The sequence below is a fragment of the Mytilus galloprovincialis genome, chromosome 14, assembly GCF_965363235.1.
Source record: "Mytilus galloprovincialis chromosome 14, xbMytGall1.hap1.1, whole genome shotgun sequence".
NCBI lineage: Eukaryota > Metazoa > Mollusca > Bivalvia > Mytilida > Mytilidae > Mytilus > Mytilus galloprovincialis.
The window spans coordinates 18,307,881-18,327,262 of NC_134851.1; the positions used below are offsets into that span (position 1 = coordinate 18,307,881).

The 19,382-nt window shown below is 29.8% G+C and overlaps 1 protein-coding gene across 2 annotated transcripts; it reads left to right on the top strand.

The window, feature by feature from the left end:
• The first annotated feature begins 927 nt into the window (after window positions 1–927).
• Window positions 928–16,352, top strand: LOC143058670 (bone morphogenetic protein 1-like). Of its 2 annotated transcripts, none has more exons than XM_076232133.1 (10): window positions 928–1,064; window positions 2,263–2,444; window positions 3,894–4,047; window positions 5,660–5,847; window positions 7,018–7,186; window positions 10,476–10,657; window positions 11,569–11,719; window positions 12,872–12,979; window positions 13,934–14,042; window positions 15,397–16,352. In XM_076232133.1, the coding sequence occupies exons 1-10, from the start codon at window positions 1,007–1,009 to the stop codon at window positions 15,920–15,922; spliced, it is 1,827 nt and encodes a 608-aa protein (XP_076088248.1). In that variant the 5' UTR covers window positions 928–1,006; the 3' UTR covers window positions 15,923–16,352. The 2 variants fall into 2 exon arrangements, with proteins under 2 accessions (XP_076088248.1, XP_076088249.1); XM_076232134.1 differs by having other exon boundaries at window positions 13,937–14,042.
• Window positions 16,353–19,382: the final 3,030 nt, after the last annotated feature.

Here is a 19,382-nt window from a genome sequence, read left to right on the forward strand (position 1 = left end):
TGGTGTAATAATTTTTCAGTAATACATAAATTTCTCTCTCTAAAATCTAATTCGTTGTTACATACACGAGCGAATCGTACAAGTTGAGATATCATATAAACACCATCAGATGGTGAAAAGGGAACGTCACCATCTAAAAATGGATAACTAACGATAGGAAATGAAAAATCATCTCTTTTATAATAAATGTTTGTATTAAGCTTCCCATTAATGATATAGATATCAAGATCAAGGAAAGGACAGTGGTCATTGTTAGTATTAGCTTTATTTAATGTAAGTTCAACAGGATAAATTTCTTTAGTATACATACTGAAGTCGTCATTATTAAAAGCCAATATATCATTCAAATATCTAAAAGTCTTGTTAATTTTTTGTATCTAATGTTGTTTCGATGGGTCTTTGCTAATTTGAGTCATGATTTGGAACTCATAACGATACAAAAACCGGTCCTCAACAGTGGTGCACAGCTAGTTAGTCCCCATTAGAATTCCAATAACTTGACGATATACGGAATCTCCAAAGCGAACAAAGATGTTATCAAGTAAAAATTCAAGCGCATATATAGTATCAAAGCATGTCCAATTGACATAGTTCTTTTGTTTATTGCTACTAAATAATGACCTAAAAGAGTTTGAACATATGTACTAGCACCCGTATGCAGGTATTCATAAATCCAGAAAGCTGCCCTTTATGTACGTAATAATGTTAATTTATAAAATGTTACTTTCGTTTGATTGTGAAATCATTTCAGTTTCTATACATCATTGGATCACAATTCACGTTTTGTAAAACAATTGTGGGTATTTATTCTTTGTTTGTTTGTATTTCGAAACATGTTACATGTACAGGAAATACTTAAATGAAGATAAGTACTTATGATGTATGCTGTCACTTAGAAAACACTTAAAGTTTCCGCTTACAAATTTCATACAATTTAAACTATCCTTAAACGTATATTACACATTAGTACAATAAGTAAACATAGTTGTCAAATTTTAGTGGAGATATGGTTTATGGATATCATTTTGTAGTTATGTCAAGTTTGTTGATTGGACTATCGACCGGTAAGACACTAAGATTAGATATTCACAAAAATATATCATATATGAAATACGTTTGATTACATTAAGGTGGTACCCAACACTTTCACTGAAATTAATTTGGCTCGTTTAATTTTCATAACATTTTGTCAAAGTATAAAACTTTGACCCTTAAACAAAAATGTAAAAATTTCAAAAATTTTGAACCAACCGTTTTGTCAGCAAAATTACACTGGTTATATAGCAGTTTGACAAACACCAATTTTGATCATTGAGAAGCTTAATATTCCTTTTACAACACAACGTAATTAAAACGTTTAGCTGACTTTACAGAGTTATCTCCCTGTAGTGTTAGGTACCACCTTAAGTTGCACTTCCATCTTCAGATGTTCAATACATGAACTAGAAAAACTTAATATTCATCTGTTAAAAGATGAGTACAAATTGCGACAAACATTTATAAAATATAAAACATTGAACTGAACAAAAGTAAAACAATGATTAAGTCAATAATGATCGAGTTTCATTGCTCACAAATTAATGTGATGGTGTTTATGAAATAACTAACTTGCTGATGCAGCAATCGTAAGTAGGAACGTATTAGGTTAGTTGGATTCCTTTTAAGGTTAGTAGGCGGGTTTTATTTCAATACACGGTTACTAGTGGTATTACATCCCTATAAAAAAAAAACACTCGGTGCTGAGGAAAATTGTAAAAGTTTCAACAGACGAAGATTTGATGATTAATGATTAATATCATTCACAAAACACATTTTTAGCTAAGTAGTTCTTATTGTTGGCACTTGTTTTTGTGTTTACCAGTCCAATGGAAGTAGGTTCTTAATTCTAACAGCATTTGAAACTTGATCACTTTATATTGCCACAAGTCTAAATACTGCATATTAAGATAGTCGGTAAGATAAAAACGTTACATCTTGTGCTAATGAACTAATACGATATATATGTGGGGTCAGTAAATTCCAACGAGGACTTGCGCTTCGCTCTCACGCGAGATATATAGTATTAGGTCACTCAGCACATTATGCAACAAATGAAAACCGACTTTTACTTCGTACATACATATGTTGGCATATCAGTTTAAATGTTCCCTCTTCTGTAAACAATTGATACAATCATTTAGATTACTCATTATTCAGTTGTAGCAACGAAATACCAAGTAAAATATAAAATGAAAATTTCTATCCAAATTATTGCTTTTGAAGGCTGTTCTGTCAATGTTACCAATTCATCGGGAAACCTTACTTCGCCAAATTACCCAGGAAAATACAATAGAAATATGGATTGTGTATACGTCATAACGAGTCCGACCAAACAGCCAATAACTCTGATATTTAAAGATTTTGATGTAGAATACGATGCTGGTTGCAAGGATGATTATGTATCGGTATGTATATATGTATCAACACGTATTTTATTATATTTATTAAAAAAGTCCCCATATTTAATGGTGCATAAAATATGGAGCAAAGGCGAAAGATATCTGAGAGACAATAGTAATTGTAGATATAAGATAAACTGACAACGCCATGGCTAAAAAATAAAAAAATTAACAAAAATAATGGTACAGAAGACACAACATAGAAAATTAAACACTAGGCAACACGAACCTCACAAAAACTAGGGGTGAACTCAGATGCTCCGGAATGGTAAGCAGATCTTGCTCAAGATGTGGCTACTGTCTTGTTGCTCATGTTATTATAAACTTAGTAAATAGTTTAATTCGATAGGTCACATTCAATGCAAAAAGGGAAGTGGATTGCAGTTGAACATATCCGATATTATCTGTGAAACGGCAGCATTTGGAACTCTTGGTTTAATAGATTCCTTGTGAGCATCAACCCTTTATCAAGGAAATCATGATAAGAAATACAAACCCTGGAATAACGTTTCAATTGGAAGATATATAATTCGTATGCAGACGCTGTTCAATGTTGCTACATAGAAATGGAAAGTTCACAATTTGGGAGCTGGAATCATTTCTTTGTCGTTAAGTTTTGTTTTCAATCGAACCTCATTGTCATTTTCTAGATGTAAGTCAAGATATGAGACAGAATGAACTGTTTGCTGAAATGAAATGTTTCAAGCTTATATAGATGAATTAATTACTTATAAACAGATAAAGTGAAATCATGTTCTACTGATTATGATAGTAATTGGTGTTCGAAGAAACTGTCTGATATCAACGTTTCCATTTTCCATTTTTAATTATGTTTATTCCGTCTTTCCGTTATTTCACTAATTTCAATTTTTAATAGGTTTTGCAACTCTTATTCTCCAACAAATAGTTTAATTGCTGTTGTTATGCATTTATATCACCGGGATTCAATGGTATCAGCTTAATTTTAACTCACAAGTGTTTTGTAAAAAGCTAGTTTTGAGTCTATATAAGAAACACGTATCGCGGGGAACACATGTTTGTCTATAAACTTACTTCTTCAAAACTGGGAAATTTCCTCGCCATCCCTCTTTCGCCGTGGGTCTACTGTTAATTCGCGATTTCGTACTAATATTTATAAATGGTCTGTCATAGTCTTGTAAAACGAGTTCAAATGAAATATAAGCGTTAGTTATCTACTTGAACATCGAAAAAAAAAGAAAAAAAAACTGTTGGCAAAATTTGCCAGTTAACAGTAACTTTAAATATATTGAGGGGATGCTTGCATTGAAATATTTCCCTTAGTATCAATGTTTTCCTGATGAAAGTTCCTTAGAGAACTCGCCCAAGTGAAATACTGTCAAGCGTGTAATTTTATTATCTATAAAGGTTTTTATCATTTAGATCATATAATCATGTTTTTATCTTGAAATGCATATAAGTGAAAAAGAATTTCAGATAGAAGACGGAAACAACACATTACTGAGAAAGTTCTGTGGCTACAAGAATCCACCTCCATTACTTGCACTGTCCGGTGTGGTTATTATCAAATTTCATAGTGATAGCTATGCTACCTATAAGGGATTTCTAGCAGTTTTTAATGACAGTCAAGGTAACATATTTTTGTGATACATATAGCAATAAGAAAATTCATTATTTTCTACGGGTGTTGTTCATACTAAAGTAGAACGAGTAACAAAAACTATATTTATTAGAATTTGTTAAAACTTTTCTGTAAGATTGGAGACAACACTGACAGTTTAAAATCAATGTGTTTGAATTTATATTCCTTTATTCATTTCAGGAAAGATTGTTATCTGTTTTTAAGTGATTAACTTACATAAAGAAAACCTTAGCTTAATGTATGACAAGACAAGCTTCTATATGATATTTTGCAACAACATGTATAGCAAAGTATAATTAAAAAATAATTAAAGTGCAATCTAAATTAAACACCTAAATATCATTCTACAAAGGCTGTCATAGACAGCCAGTGAAACCATGTAACTTTTGAGGTTCAACATTGTATTTTACCAGTTAACGTTTTTAGAATGGTAAACTTCGAATATCTAAACAAAAGTTGAATACGCTTATGTTGTATTATGAATAAATTATGAGCAATTGTTTGAAGTACATTCTCATAATAGAACTGATCAATGTATATATTATTTTATTACACATAACAAAAACTGTCGATACAAATATGTCATACAATTATTATAATATTATTCTGTTTTCTGTGATGTAAATATGCCCTACCTCCTTAGTCGTATCATCATTACGTCATACAAATTATACACACACTTGTTTAAAACCACATAAAGTAAACGGAAAGCCTTCTATTTCCGTCCTGTATGTTTTTATGTCTTAATATAGAAAATGAAATAAGTTTAATAAATAAAATCAATTGAGTCACTTTTACGTGGTGGATCTAGTAACGTATATATTATTTTTTTGTTTGCTGCTCAATTTTGTACTTGTTTTGGCTTTAAAACTTTTGTATCTGGGCGTCACTTATAAGTCTTGTGTGGACAAAACGCACTCTTGTCGTATTAAATTTTAAACCTGGTGCCTTTTGTTAGCTATAATTTGTGTTTTTTGTCCAATATATTCTCCTATTTATTTGTACTATAGTACTGTAATGTTATGTTGTCATTTTAATGTTATTTTTAACATTGCCATTAAAGCGGGCGGTTTGGCATGCCTCAAAACAGGGTTCAACCCACCATTTTTTCTTTAAAAAATGTCCTGTACCAAGTCAGGAATATGGCCATTGTTATATTATAGTTCATTTCTGTGTGTGTTACATTATAACGTTGTGTTTCTATTGTGTCGTCTGTTTCCTCTTATATTTGAGTGTGAATTCACATTACTATAAGACGTGTCACGGTACTTTTCTATCCCAAATTCATGTATTTAGTTTTGATGTTATATTTGTTATTATCGGATTTTGTCTAATGCTTAGTTCGTTTCTGTGTGTTTTACATTTTAATGTTGTGTCGTTGTACTCCTCTTATATTTAATATGTTTCCCTCAGTTTTAGTTTGTAACCCGGATTTGTTTTTTTTTTCTATCGATTGATGAGTGCCGAACAGCGGTATACTACTGTTGCCTTTATGAAACATGTTTCAAATGTACAAATGTATATGTATATTTAAACCATACTGTTGTTAACTAATTTATTGGATTTAAATTGGAATTTTTATGGCGTGTTTCTTTTGTAGAGTGTGTGTATATTAACAAAGATATTAATGGTTCAATCCAGTCACCAAATTATCCTGCAATTTATTCAACGAACAATATTTGCCTGTACTATATTCAAAGTTTAAACCAAATGCCTATAAATCTAACATTTACTCACTTTCATTTGGAAAAAACTTTCAGTGGAACATGTGATGATGACTACATCATAGTAAGTTTACAATACTTAAAGTAGTGTCTTTGTCATAGTGGGTATCAAATTGATGTTATAAATAGTTCAGGAAAGTTTTAATGTTGCCTTGTATTCAAGGACAGAAAAAGATAGTGTCTTAATTAATAACATAAAATCTCTAATTAAATATAATCGCACAGGTAAAAAGAAGTGAAATTTATCACATTTTAACACTGAAATATCTATATCATAATATATAATCATATATATCTGATATGAAATATCAAATATACACTTACGAAAGATATAGTAATATGTTCTTTGTTTCAATAACATTTCAGGATATTGAAAACCTTTTTTTTTATTTTTCCACGAAAAGCGTTTACGTATTTTGGAACAAGGTGTTCTGTTGGAAATATTACAGTATTTTTAAGGATACATTCTTATTTTGATCCTTACTAAAAAGAAGAAAACATATAGTATATGATGTTTAGTATTGTCAACTATCAAAAGACATATATGATACACATAGTCCATCACTTACAAACAAATTAGTAGGCGTCAAAACTGCTTTTCTCAATAAACCTTTATCAGGAACGATCCAATTTATATATCTGAAATACTGACGGTAAAGAGAACAAATACACGTGAAAAGCTGTATGACCTAAAATGAAATGAAATAAAGCCAAATTAATATGTCTGACGGGTATAACATTACTTTCTTTGTAATTTGTTACTTTATCATCGGAGAGATACATGTAAATAAAAGTTTGTTTGAAATGATGTCAGTACGGAAGCACTGACTACTTAGTTGAGGTCAACCAGCATTGGTTTCGAACTTATTCATCGTAGAAACCAGACGGTCGTTTCGTCTACAAAATACTCAGTAAAAGTTTAAGACAAAAAAGTATGAAGTTGAAGAGCTTTAAAAAACTTAAGAGGCCGAAATGTTTTTTCAAATACTGCTATGGAAATTGAGTATGGGTGTATAACAAATACCCTAAATTTTATGACAAGTTGTGCCTCTGAAGCACCTTTTAGCATATGTTTTTCTTAGCAAATATCTATCGATGCAATTATAAAAGAAACTATTGTCGTCTTGTTGCTTGAAAGATGTTACATAACAATGTTTCCTAAGTTCTTTTAGTAGAGTTATACTTTACACAAAAATTAATTAATAACTACATTAATCCATTAATTTTTTGATAGATACAAGACGGTATTTCAGAGTCTGCGAGACGACTAGGAAAATTTTGTGGCAACCAGATACCGTTTATTCCCGTAGTATTTTCTGGAACTATTTTTGTAATATTCAAGTCAAGCAATTTGACCTCTATGTCAAGATTTCAAGCGGAATATAAGGAAGAAGCAATTTTAGGTAATGTAAAAATATATACGTAGGTAGTAATAGTAATGCAAATAACACTTTATTTACCTGTATTGCTCAAAGCATTTTTCTGGATTTACCTTCATTTCAAACGTTCAAACCAAAACTAACATTTTAAGAAAAGCAAGGAGCTATATGAACAAAAAAGGACCTTAAACAAACAATTAACTTTGTATGACGAGTGAGTATCTATAAAAATATATAAAGACGTAGTTAGATACAATACTGAAAATAGATGTTATGCTGAAGCACATTGACCGATTAGACGCGATAATCCGTGAAAGATAGATATACTGTATTGAATCGTCCCATTCGAATTGATATCGAATTCAGGGCGGATATACTATCCCCGCATCATATATCGTTGCAATAAGTATGCCCTACAATTTATTATTAACAATACATCTAGCAGCGTTTGGAAGGCAAAAGACATCAAATTTTATACTTTTACTTCTACGATTCAAAAACGCGCAGTAAATGACGATATAAATATCAGGATAGTCGTCTTCAATTGACACGTTACGTGTATAAAGATACAGATTTTCAATTATTAATATCTGGTTTAATTTATAACACCAAGTGTTAACTTTGTTTCATACATATGTTCATTTTGTTTTTAATTTTACAAATACCCTTGATTAATTAAATACACTAACTTTTGCATAAAATCTTACTAAAGAATTTCATTAATTGTTTGACCATTACCAATCCAATGCATACACAGGACAGGATGTACATGCATGCATAAATCTTATGAACAATATCATTGAAGTGTCGGATAAAGAAGCTTGAAAATAAAAGTCAAATTAATTAATGATTAACTCGAGGTCAATTCAAACATAACATTTGTATAGGCTTACTTATGAGGATAGGGAGAAGAAGGGTAGATTATTGTTTGATCAATTGAATTTTTAATAGCTTGAGATATCCTTGAATCAATCATCTTAGACATTATCTTTGTTTTAGCATGTTAAATACATAGTTTACTCCACCTTTTGTTAAAAGTTTAGCAAACACGATAGTTCAATTTATCTGAAGAAATTCATGTCAAACAATTTAGATTAATTTTAAAATTATCTTTAGATTAAATGAAGTAAAAAAAAATCCTATACGATTTATTGAAGCTGCGGTCCTTGGTTTTATGGCATATCCAATTTGACGAAGACAAAGGGATATAATTTATAGTTTAGAAACTTTCTTATACTCACCGATATATTTTCAATTTTTCATTCTAACACATTTAGCGGTGAATTTTGCTATAAACATATACTTTCAAATTAACAAAAGATCACAAGATTGAAGGTACATTTTAATCAAACTACTCCAACGGACCAGGTGAACTTTTCTCATCACTACGATCATCGGCCATCGTCAGTCATTGTTAGCATTTACAAACATCTTCTACCTTTTAACGTCAAAATCAAAACAATCATCATTGGGTTTTTCTCTTTCCAAAAAAATCGTGTCCAGTTTTCTCTCTTGTCAATCAACATTGACGACATAGCTACAAATATAACATATAAGTGAAATGCAAGTTATTTTTATGATCTCAAAACGTATATTAATATAATCCAACAGGTGCGAAATACTTAGTATTTAGAATGTTGAGAATGATTGTTTATTTACAGAACTATGAGACAACTTTATAAAGATGGTGTTTTAAAATGACGGTTTTTTTTTGTCATTTGTTTCTGTTGTTGCATAATAACTTCAAAAATATTCAACATGATCTACAGATATGTAAAAATGTCCGAAATCAACTGCTGACATCAAGTCATATCTTTTAAAATTAACAAAATATAACAGTTGATAATGTTTTGTCGAGGCAGATGTCCGATAAAATCAGATTATTACATGGCATTTTTCATATCGCATGTATTATCAACCCTAGGTTTAATATCAACACAAGAGCCGCATGGCTCGAGGGCTGATAATACATGCGATATAAACAATGGCATGTTATGATCTTTTTATTATATGCTTCAACAATGGAGAAAAACAACAGATTCATATATTGATCCTTCTACGTTGTTCCCAAATAGAAGTTCAAAGAGTGAAAAGTTCACAGACTCGGACCCCATATTTAGTACATTAGATATGAAATCTTTCTATAATATGCCTCAACAGAGAAGAAACAGATTTTAATATGGACGAATCGACAATAATATGCATAATAAACACTGTTTGGAAAAGTCAACTTTTTTAAAGTAACTTTCTAAATTATGTTTGAAACTTTTAAAAATGCATTTATTTAATAATTTGTTTGTTTGTTTGTTTGTTTATTTTTTTTTTTTTTATTTTTTTTTAGGGTTTTTTTATCATTATTTTACACAGTATTCTTTCCAGTGTCCAAATAATTGTGTTGTACACTACTTTTTAATGTTTTCACTAATAACGTATCATTGAGGTGTATTTTCCGGAATTTGTCGAGTATTACCGGTATGCCATGCATAAATTTAAAGGCATGTGATACCATCGAAGCATGTGCTAAACTTTTCATATCAGCCCGTAAAGCACCAATTCGAAAAATATGGAATTTACGTTAATTTAATGCTATTATCATACGGTAAAACGCTTATGTTCTTAAGTCTAAGTATATGCTAATACTATTATACTTTATATTTGTTTTCAGTTATCTGTGTTATACATGCACATATAAATCAGGCTGTAAATTTGTCTCGTTTTAATTGTTTTACATCTCTCATTTGTCTTATTGTGGAAATATCATGGTCGATTTAACGTTGCTTCTGTTTTGATATTTAAGGATGTTAAAGGGCTTACATTTACTTTGTTTTGTGGTCTGTTATCAATTATGGAAGTTTACCATACTTCCTTATTTTATATTATAAAACTGCATACACATAAAAAGAAAATCAAAAAAATTACAAAGTACAAAATCTAAAGTTAGTGCAAAAAAAGCACCATCTTAGAAAATATACTATAGAATACTAAGAGAGAAGTTTAACTTGTTTAAAGGTATGTTAGGAGTGTATATTATACAGTATACACTAAGGAACTCTTAATCATATACATACCATTTATTTTGTTTTAAATACTGAAAAGCGAGAAGCTAACTTAAAATTGTGAAATATAATCCATCAAGACGTGTATAACATAAAATAAGACGATAAAGTAAAACTGTAGATTTGAACTGGTAACACGTTTATAAATTAGCATTGTATATTGTATATCTTTAAGACAGTGTATTAGTCCGTTAACCTTATCAATGTCATCTCGACAACTAATGTCTCGTAATCTACTGGCATATATTTTTACTTAGATTGCAGCGGATACCTGAATGTCTCAGCTGGTCGAATCCAATCACCAAATTATCCAAAATATTATAGCATAAAAACAGACTGCGAGTATTTAATAGCCATTCCGTACAACGGATCAATCAACTTAACATTTATCGATTTCGAGTTAGAAAAGCAAAGTGACTGTAATTACGATTTTGTAAAGGCAAGTATCAATTATTTAAAATATTATTATTATTTTTTTTTGAGGGGAGGGGGGGGGGGGGGGGCGTTACTGACACTTAACCATTACTTTCCAAAAACAAAACTCAGTGAGAATTAATGCATAATGAAATAATGAATAGAAACTTTCAAAAATATTTATATTCAATGCTTTTTAGTTTCGTTCTTCTTTATTTTTAGAGTCACTGAGGAGTCTTGTATAGGCGAAATGAGCGTCTTGCGTACATTATTTGAATACAGCTTTGCCAGGGTTTCTGACGCTATATATATAAACTAAACATAAATGTAATGCAAAGGCTTTGCTTAAATCTATGTTTTGCTAAGCTTTCTAACTGTTGCCTTTTTGTCATTTGCATTTGTACATATTCCAAAGGACGTAATATTGTAATTACTACCTTAATTTTGCATAGTCATGATATTTTGTGCATAAGTATAGTTAGTCAGCCAAAGTTAATTAGTCATCATACATCTAATAAAGGTATAAAACAGACAAAAAAGTCTGTGAAACAATGGAAAGAACCAACAAATGGAAAGAACATAGTTGGGATGTGTATGCTTTTTTTTTTTTATCTTACTCTGTATTTATCACAGTAGCTATTTTAAAAATTATATTCCAAAGTCTCACCCAGTACAATGAATTAAAACCATCATAATGAAGAAAAAAAAACATATAGATTTTCATAATATATAACAAGTTATTTAATTTCAATTATTTACTTGTTTGTAAATATGTTAATTTGATATTGAAATTTGATATTCAATGCAACATGAAGAATGACAGTTAGAACTTTACGTTCTATATCAGGAGTTGTGTGTAAATTTTAAATAAAAAGGCGACGCAAATACGAGATACATGAGTGATTTTATGATATTTTATATATTTTGTAATTGCAGATCTATGATTCAAATATTTATATCGGAAAATTTTGTGGAACTCAAATTCCTGTTTTGCCATTGACACTATCCAGCAGTATTCGAGTTGTGTTTCATTCTGACGATTCAAGAACGTTCAAGGGATTTTATGCCATCTTTTCAGAAATAATTGGTAATAACAGTTGTCTTGATTCATATACTAGTTTTTGGGTATTCATTATTTTAAGTGTTGGTGATAAAAAAAAACAAACAAAAAAACAACAAACAGGCAATGAAAAATGAACAAATCAAAGCTAACAATTGCAATGCACATGAGAACCCTCCATGTAAAATTTAGAGCATTATCGTTACATCAGACAGATCACAGTATTTCCTATTACGATACGTAGTTTGAGGTGAAAGCCGATCGAAATCTCAATTGTACTTAACTGTTGGTTTATGAACTCGAATTTTCAGTAATGCCAAAATGTCATATGAGTTTATCTATATACATCAGGGATATTGTAGTTAAAGAGAAACCACAAAATACAATGCAAAGACATCAGAGTTTAATCATTTCCTTCAGGTCAGCCTACTCATTTACATATTTTGTTTCTTTTTCGATTTACTAATCAACGCTTCTTTAATCTGTTGCTGAAATGGACTCCTAATATGATATTCAAAATTTTTATTTTGTGTGTTTAATTTCATTAAATTGGAATTCGTTAATCTAATGATTTCTGTTCAATAACAATTCGATTATTTATCTTACCTTTTACCTTTGATATTTTGCATTGTCGTTATTGGGAATCGAACTCCTTCTTAATGTTTATTTTTTTTTATATGTAGGATGTAAATGAAACCGGTCGGAACCTCTTGGCAACAGATAACAAATAACACAATCAATAAAATATATCATACTGATATTTTTTTTTTATACTTTTTAAAACAAAATGCATATTCCCAAACGTGTGGGTCGTGGATGATTTTACGATAGCATTTATTCGTTTATCATTTTAACTCTCGGTCATAAATGATATTCATGTCTCCAGTTTTAACTTGGGAACTTTGGCCATAAATGTATTCGGACTTACTGTAATTTCATCACGTAGTTGGAATACATGGTTTTGAAAATGTCAGTAACACAACAGAAAAACAGAATAAAAATCGGCTTCAGCTAAACTCGCACAGTATTCTCATCAACATGCATTTCCATACATTTCAAATCCTAAAAATTACCCCAGTATGCTGTTTAAATAAGACATCAATTGAAATATTTAAATTTCAAACTTTTTCTTTAATCATTATGGTCTTATAAAATATCTTTATTTTCTCCTTTATTTAGACTATCAAACTACTGAGGAATTACTGTCAACAGTTACTGTATCATTTTCTACGATGTCGAACACAACATTTACACACCCATCTATGAAATCAGCATCAGTCAACTCAGGTAAAATAGTGTGGTTTATTCATTGATTATTGGTTTTAAAAAGTGTCATTAACTTGACACTCAATTCCAGTTCCAGACGTGTTAATCAAAACATGTGTATATCTATTAAATTATTTTACTCATGTGTTCGTTTGTCGTTTCTGACGAATTTTTATTTCAAGCGATTGATTGAGTCGACGCTGTTTGCGAATTGATGCTTACCTCCAAAAAGGGCTACCATTCAATGTCATTCTTTAAACATGTTCAATATCTTGCCTATTGCCTTAAATATTTCAATTACAAAATTAGATTTTCAAAATTACTAAGATTGAGTTTATTCTGTCTTGTACCCTGTTTAGCAGCACTCATAACAAGAGACGGTTTTTTTTTATAAATCAAATGTATTTTTCCGAGATATAATTCCATCCTTTGGAGGAAAAGTAAATATAATTTCACATAAGTATTGCTCATGATATATGGACAAATGGTGTATTCATTTAAAAAAAAATACAAAAAAGTTGAAAATTTCGCAATTTTATTTTTGTATCTTAGATCTTTCATTTGATCACGTTGATAAGGATTTTCTTCCAAGGCCTAAACTTGTACTCAATATTTTTTTTTTGTAAATCTACGGATAATGGAAATGGAATGATCCCATTCAAATTATTTGTTTTAATCATTAAATGCAGTACTGAATTAAACAGGGTATATAGCTGGCCATTGATGACAATTTGCTTTTAAAGTTAAAAGAGATACATTTAGTAATATTTAATATCTGCCAGTTTTAACTCTGAAAGAATATTGATATAAATTTTAGTTCACCAAAACAACAAATATATTAAGCTCTTTATTATGGTGCACAAATTCTAAGATAAACATGCGACATATGTTAGTAAACATGATTTGTGTGAATATAACTTGAATTCTTACATTTGTTTTCAACCGTTTCGAACTATATTTTGTGTTACATTTCAGCAGTTATTAGAGCTGCTACTGGCGTATTAATTGGAATGGTAGTTGTTATCGTTATTGTTTGCGTCATGATCGATCGAAGAAGGAGAACAGAGAAAAATCAATTAGAAAGGTTCGGTATATACCTATATTCATTTGAAAAACCTAAATCAAAAGTGAAAAAAATATGGTCCGTCTTGGGTTTACAAAAAAGAAAGAATTGATAGTGATTGAAAATTATTCCGTGCATAAATATAAAGACTTAAGATTAATTGACCAACAGAAAATAGATAAATATTGTAAAAAGAAAAACATCAGAAAAGAAAGGATCCTCATGAACTTAAAGAATTTTACCGCTGAAATTCAAAATACCAAAGTTTTCATTAAATTACAAAACAAAACAATGAGCATATTCTTATATTATTCTGCATCTGTAAAGCTACAAAGTTGTTAATAACTAGAATAACAAACCAATGGATTTTTTGTGAAATCCGTTGGAAGAAATGATCATAAGAATACATAAAAAAAAATACAAGAATATTTTAGTCATAAATTGAAAATATGGTGAACAATTGTTTTTATGGATGAGTACAGTAATATAATATTTACAAATCTAACGACTACTGTGCGAATGTTTTAATGAATTGATTTGATATACAGTTTGTCCAAACTAAAATCACAAAAAATACTCCGAGGAAAATTTAAAACGGAAAGTCAAAGTAATCAAAAGGGAAAAAATCAAAAGCTCAAACGTGTCAAACCAAGTATTAATGTATTAACAACTGTCATGTTTCTGACTTGGTACAGCCATTTCTTATGTAAACCTGGCTTTAAAGCTAGCTAAACCTTTCACTTGATGATCGGATAAAATTGCATGATATTGAAAACGATGTGCGAACAATACAAAGAGAAATAATTTGTAAAAATGTCAAAAATAGGGCTACAGCATTCAATATTGTGTCATTATCTTAATCACTATAAAATTAAAAAAAAAAAAATATGTAATCAAACAATAGCAAAATAACGCCAATGACATAATGTATAATACATAATACAGACCCACGTCATACATGTATGTATCAAAGAAACACAAAAAGACATATAGACAAAGCTTATTAGCAAAACTGAAATATAACAATACAAAAACTACTATTCTATCAACAAATCACAATGACGGCATGTGATCATAAAAAATCGAGGAAGAGTGAAACGTATCAATACAACATACTTAGTGTCCGTAGTCTTGCTCATTGTGGTAGGTCATACTATTTTTAGAGCGATTTTCGTACAGGTATTTAATTTTGTCATTGGCATTCATATGTGTTTACTTTGAAAACTTTTAGCACACATAGATAAGAGATATCTTACTTAAGAATATTTAAGATAAATGGTGAACAAATGATTATAATCACCAAATCTAGTTGCCAAGGTAGTTCTTCTGAACAACAGCGAAATTACTTTGTTTAGATTCTTTTTATTCTTTTCAGAAAATATTCCGAGAAGCAACCTTTTGATAGTTCGGATCATAATCCCTACAACATGGAAAACATTGATCACGACAGTACTGCAAACTCTGATGGGCACAGAATGGAGAATGACAAATCTAGTTTTGGAACAGAAATACATGTATATGTCAATGACACTGAAATGATTAAAGATGTCATTGTTAATGACGATGTTAACAATGAATATTCATATTCCAATCTTCTAACCACCGATACATCGAATAACAAACATCTTGCTGACAATTCTTATTATGATCTATCAGAAAATTACAACGAAGTGGATAACAATCATAAAACATGTGAAAGCGGACATTTTGAAGGAGAGACGAATTACAGCGAGTACATTGATAATGGAGAGGATTATAACATTTTGAATATAAACCCACAGAAAATCAACGACACAGAAAACTTTGATAGAACTATACAAGATGTGTACGACAAAACAACACATATTACTAATACCAGATACTCTGATTTAGGTCTATATGATCATTCCGTAAACAATTAATTACAAAAAATTTATTAAATTTTCAAAATGGTTTAAATAAGTCTTTCCACTTTTCTGTGGAAAGAATTATTGTTTTTGTTCTGATTATTATTATTATTTTATTTTTTCCACCAAATTCTGAAATTTTTGTTTCGCAATATGTCGCTTAGATATTTTTCATATTGTATCGTATAGTTTATGCGCTTTCAAATTTCAGCCTGCTAAGCCGAACCATTTTCTTTGTAAGAGTTATCTCCCTATTTACTGTTTAACTAATGTGTGCATCTCTTTCGTAACAAAAAATGATATCCACTAAATTCTTTTACAAATTGATCGTTACATCCCCAGAAATATTTGGCTAAATTGGATCGAAGCGATTAGATAGTTATCTACTTTTACAAAATAAATTTGTCGGTATGTTTTTTTAACTCATAAACAGTTAACTGTATAACCCTGGAAAGTTTTTATTTGAGTTCCCTAGGTCCTAACTTAGAAAATGAGGTCAAGGTCAAAGGTCAAGGTCAAGTTCTCACTTGTGATTTTTGCTTGTTTTTGCATTTTCTCTGACACTTTGAAAGATACATATAAAAGAACAAGTGCAAAATGTCTGTTTTATTGTAACGAAGATATGCTACATTTAGTCTTGTACAATTTGATGGAATTTTATAGGAGTTAATGCCCCTGAAATGTCTTGATATGATGTTATTTGATTATAATTTCAACTAAGTTCATTATAAAGACATTTGACCTTGTACACAAGGTTAGGTGACAAATGACCTTGAAAAATGACTACCGGAAGTGACCTTGAGAAAATCGTAAGTAGCCTTTTTTGTAATTTTTTCATATAAAAGTACTCAGAATCTACATATTTTGTCATATAGATACATTAACTGATTACTGAAGACTAAAAATATCCAACAAACCAGAAGTGGCCAATTATCTCCCATTGTACAAACAAAAGTATATAGAAACTATATATTTTTGGAATCAGTGTGAAAGAAGCTATCATATAAGACCGGAAGTGACATTCATTTCACCAAAAAATAGCATATTATCTTCCTTATGTCACTCAAAAATATAATTAAACTATTATTTGTCGCATTAGTATGAAGAAACTATCTTCTTATCAAAATTTCTTTGATGTGGAAAGACTTTAAATTGTTCTCTGAACAATTGGTTTTTAATTATATCTATTTTGTTTTCCTCTTGCTGGTGATGTGTTTTTTTGTGTGTTACCCGGATTTGTCTTTTTCTTAATCGAGTCATGACTTTTGAACAGCGGTATACTACTGTTGCCTTTATCTGTGCCCTTTCGAGTATTTATGGGTGTGAAGCTACGGAGCGCCGAATGGGACTTTAACTTTTTGTAATCAAATTCAATTTTGTGTACACAAATTTCAATTCTGTCATAACAAACTCATTTTTGTCTCACAAAACTATGTGATACAGACTTGTTTTATGATAACTTCAATTTTGTAATGACAAAATTCATTTTTGTAGACAAAATTCTTTTTTGTAGACAAAATTCATTTTTGTAGACAAAATTCATTTTTGTAGACAAAATTCATTTTTGTCATGACAAAATACATTTTTGTAGACAAAATACATTTTTGTAGACAAAATACATTTTTGTAGACAAAATTCAATTTTGTTCAATTTTGTTATGCAAATAATTACAAAATTGACTTTTGTTACCTGATATGGAAATTCAAATACAAAAGTCAATTTTGTGTGACAAAATTGAATTTTTACGCAATTAACATATTGATTAAAATAGCATCCTGTGATTTTGAAATTAAAATTATTTTTTGTTACACAGAAGTGAAAATTTAACCCAAAATTGACTTTTGTGACAGAATTCAATTCATTGAATTTTGTGTTTATTTTTGTGTAGACAAATTTGACTTTTGTGAAACAAAATTGGCTTTTGTGACAAAAATGACTTTTGTGACACACAATTGATTTTTGTGGCACAGAATTGACTTTTGTGTTTAATTTTCACTTCTGTTTAACAAAACTCAATTTTGTATGCAAATTAGTTCACAGAATCCAAACTAAACTAATTTGCATACAAAATTGAATTTTGTCGCTAAATTTGCAAATTAGGTAACACAAGTAAAGTCTGTGTTACAAAAATGAATTTTGTCATGACAAAAGTAGCTTTTGTCCACTGAAAGATAATTTTGTAGGACAAAATTTAAAATTGTAATAGTATGCTACACATTTTGTTAAACTGAACTAATTTTTGTTGATCAAAACTCCGTACAAAATTGAATTTCGAGTACAAACCACAAGAGTCCCATTCAGCGCTCCGTAGAAGTAGCAGGTTTGTTTTAAACATAGATTTCTGAGTTTTTTAAATTTCATAGTTAAGAATGAAAGTTCATCTTTTGCAATGTACCTTTCTATTTTGTGTGGGAAGTAACATGAGAATTGTTGACAATATATCAACATTTGATATTGTTTATTTTTACAGTTTCTTCAAAATATACACAAATATTTTACAAGATTTATATGAACATGATAGACGCCAATACATTTAGTTGGTGCAAAAAGCGCTATTTCAAACAGTTCTAGTCTGCCGCTCATGTATTGACTATGAGCAAATGATAAAGAAACTCACCAAAGTTTTAGAGGTATCCGATTTATCATTTTAATTATTATCATGATTTTCAATCCTCATTATTGTTCTTTTTTATTGAGATAGATAAACTAGCGTATATCGGACTCTTCATATTTTCTTTAAATGTTTCTTAATACGTATTATGAAAAATTTGTTCAAGAAACATGTTTTTAAGTAAACTTAAAGGGTCAAAAGCTATATTTGGTATTTGGGATAATATTTGGAAAAACAAGTATACTTACCATGAGAATAATTCCAGAAAATGGCAGTTTGGAAAATGTTATTTTAAATTGTACTGGATTTGACCAAAAATTAGGAGTCTGTGTGAAAAAAAAATAATACTAAAATACCTAACTCCATCCAAAACTGAAATCTGATATTCCATTAATTGATGACAAAATCATAAGCTCAAACCCATACAAAAAATGAAAACATCTGTCATATTCCTGACTACAAACATTCCATTGTGTAGAAAATGGTGAATTTAAGCTTGTTTTATACATGGTAATATAGTTATCACTTGTTAGACTGTCGCATACAATTGCATGATATCGACAAAGTTGTGTGAATAAAACAAACAGACATTATACATGGAAATAAGTTATTTAGGATTTGTGCATGAAAGACACTAGATCCTTCATAGTTTGTTCTATTGATCAAAACAAAAACTTAAAGACCTTTTCCCGTTTGTTAATATATTGATATAGGAAGGTGGGGTATGAGTGCCAATCAGACAACTCTCCATCCAAGTTACAATTTATAAAAGTAAACCATTATCGGTCAAGGTATGGCCAATTTTAATGTCGTGACGGCGTTACCTTTATGAAACCCTTAAAGACAACATTAACTTTCACAGAA

Coding starts and splice junctions, on each gene's coding strand:
- LOC143058670 (XM_076232133.1), top strand. CDS start 1,007: ATGGTTTATGGATATCATTTTGTAGTTATGTCAAGTTTGTTGATTGGA. Junction 4,048..5,659: donor AGTTTTTAATGACAGTCAAG/GTAACATATTTT, acceptor TTTCTTTTGTAG/AGTGTGTGTATATTAACAAA. Junction 7,187..10,475: donor TAAGGAAGAAGCAATTTTAG/GTAATGTAAAAA, acceptor ATTTTTACTTAG/ATTGCAGCGGATACCTGAAT.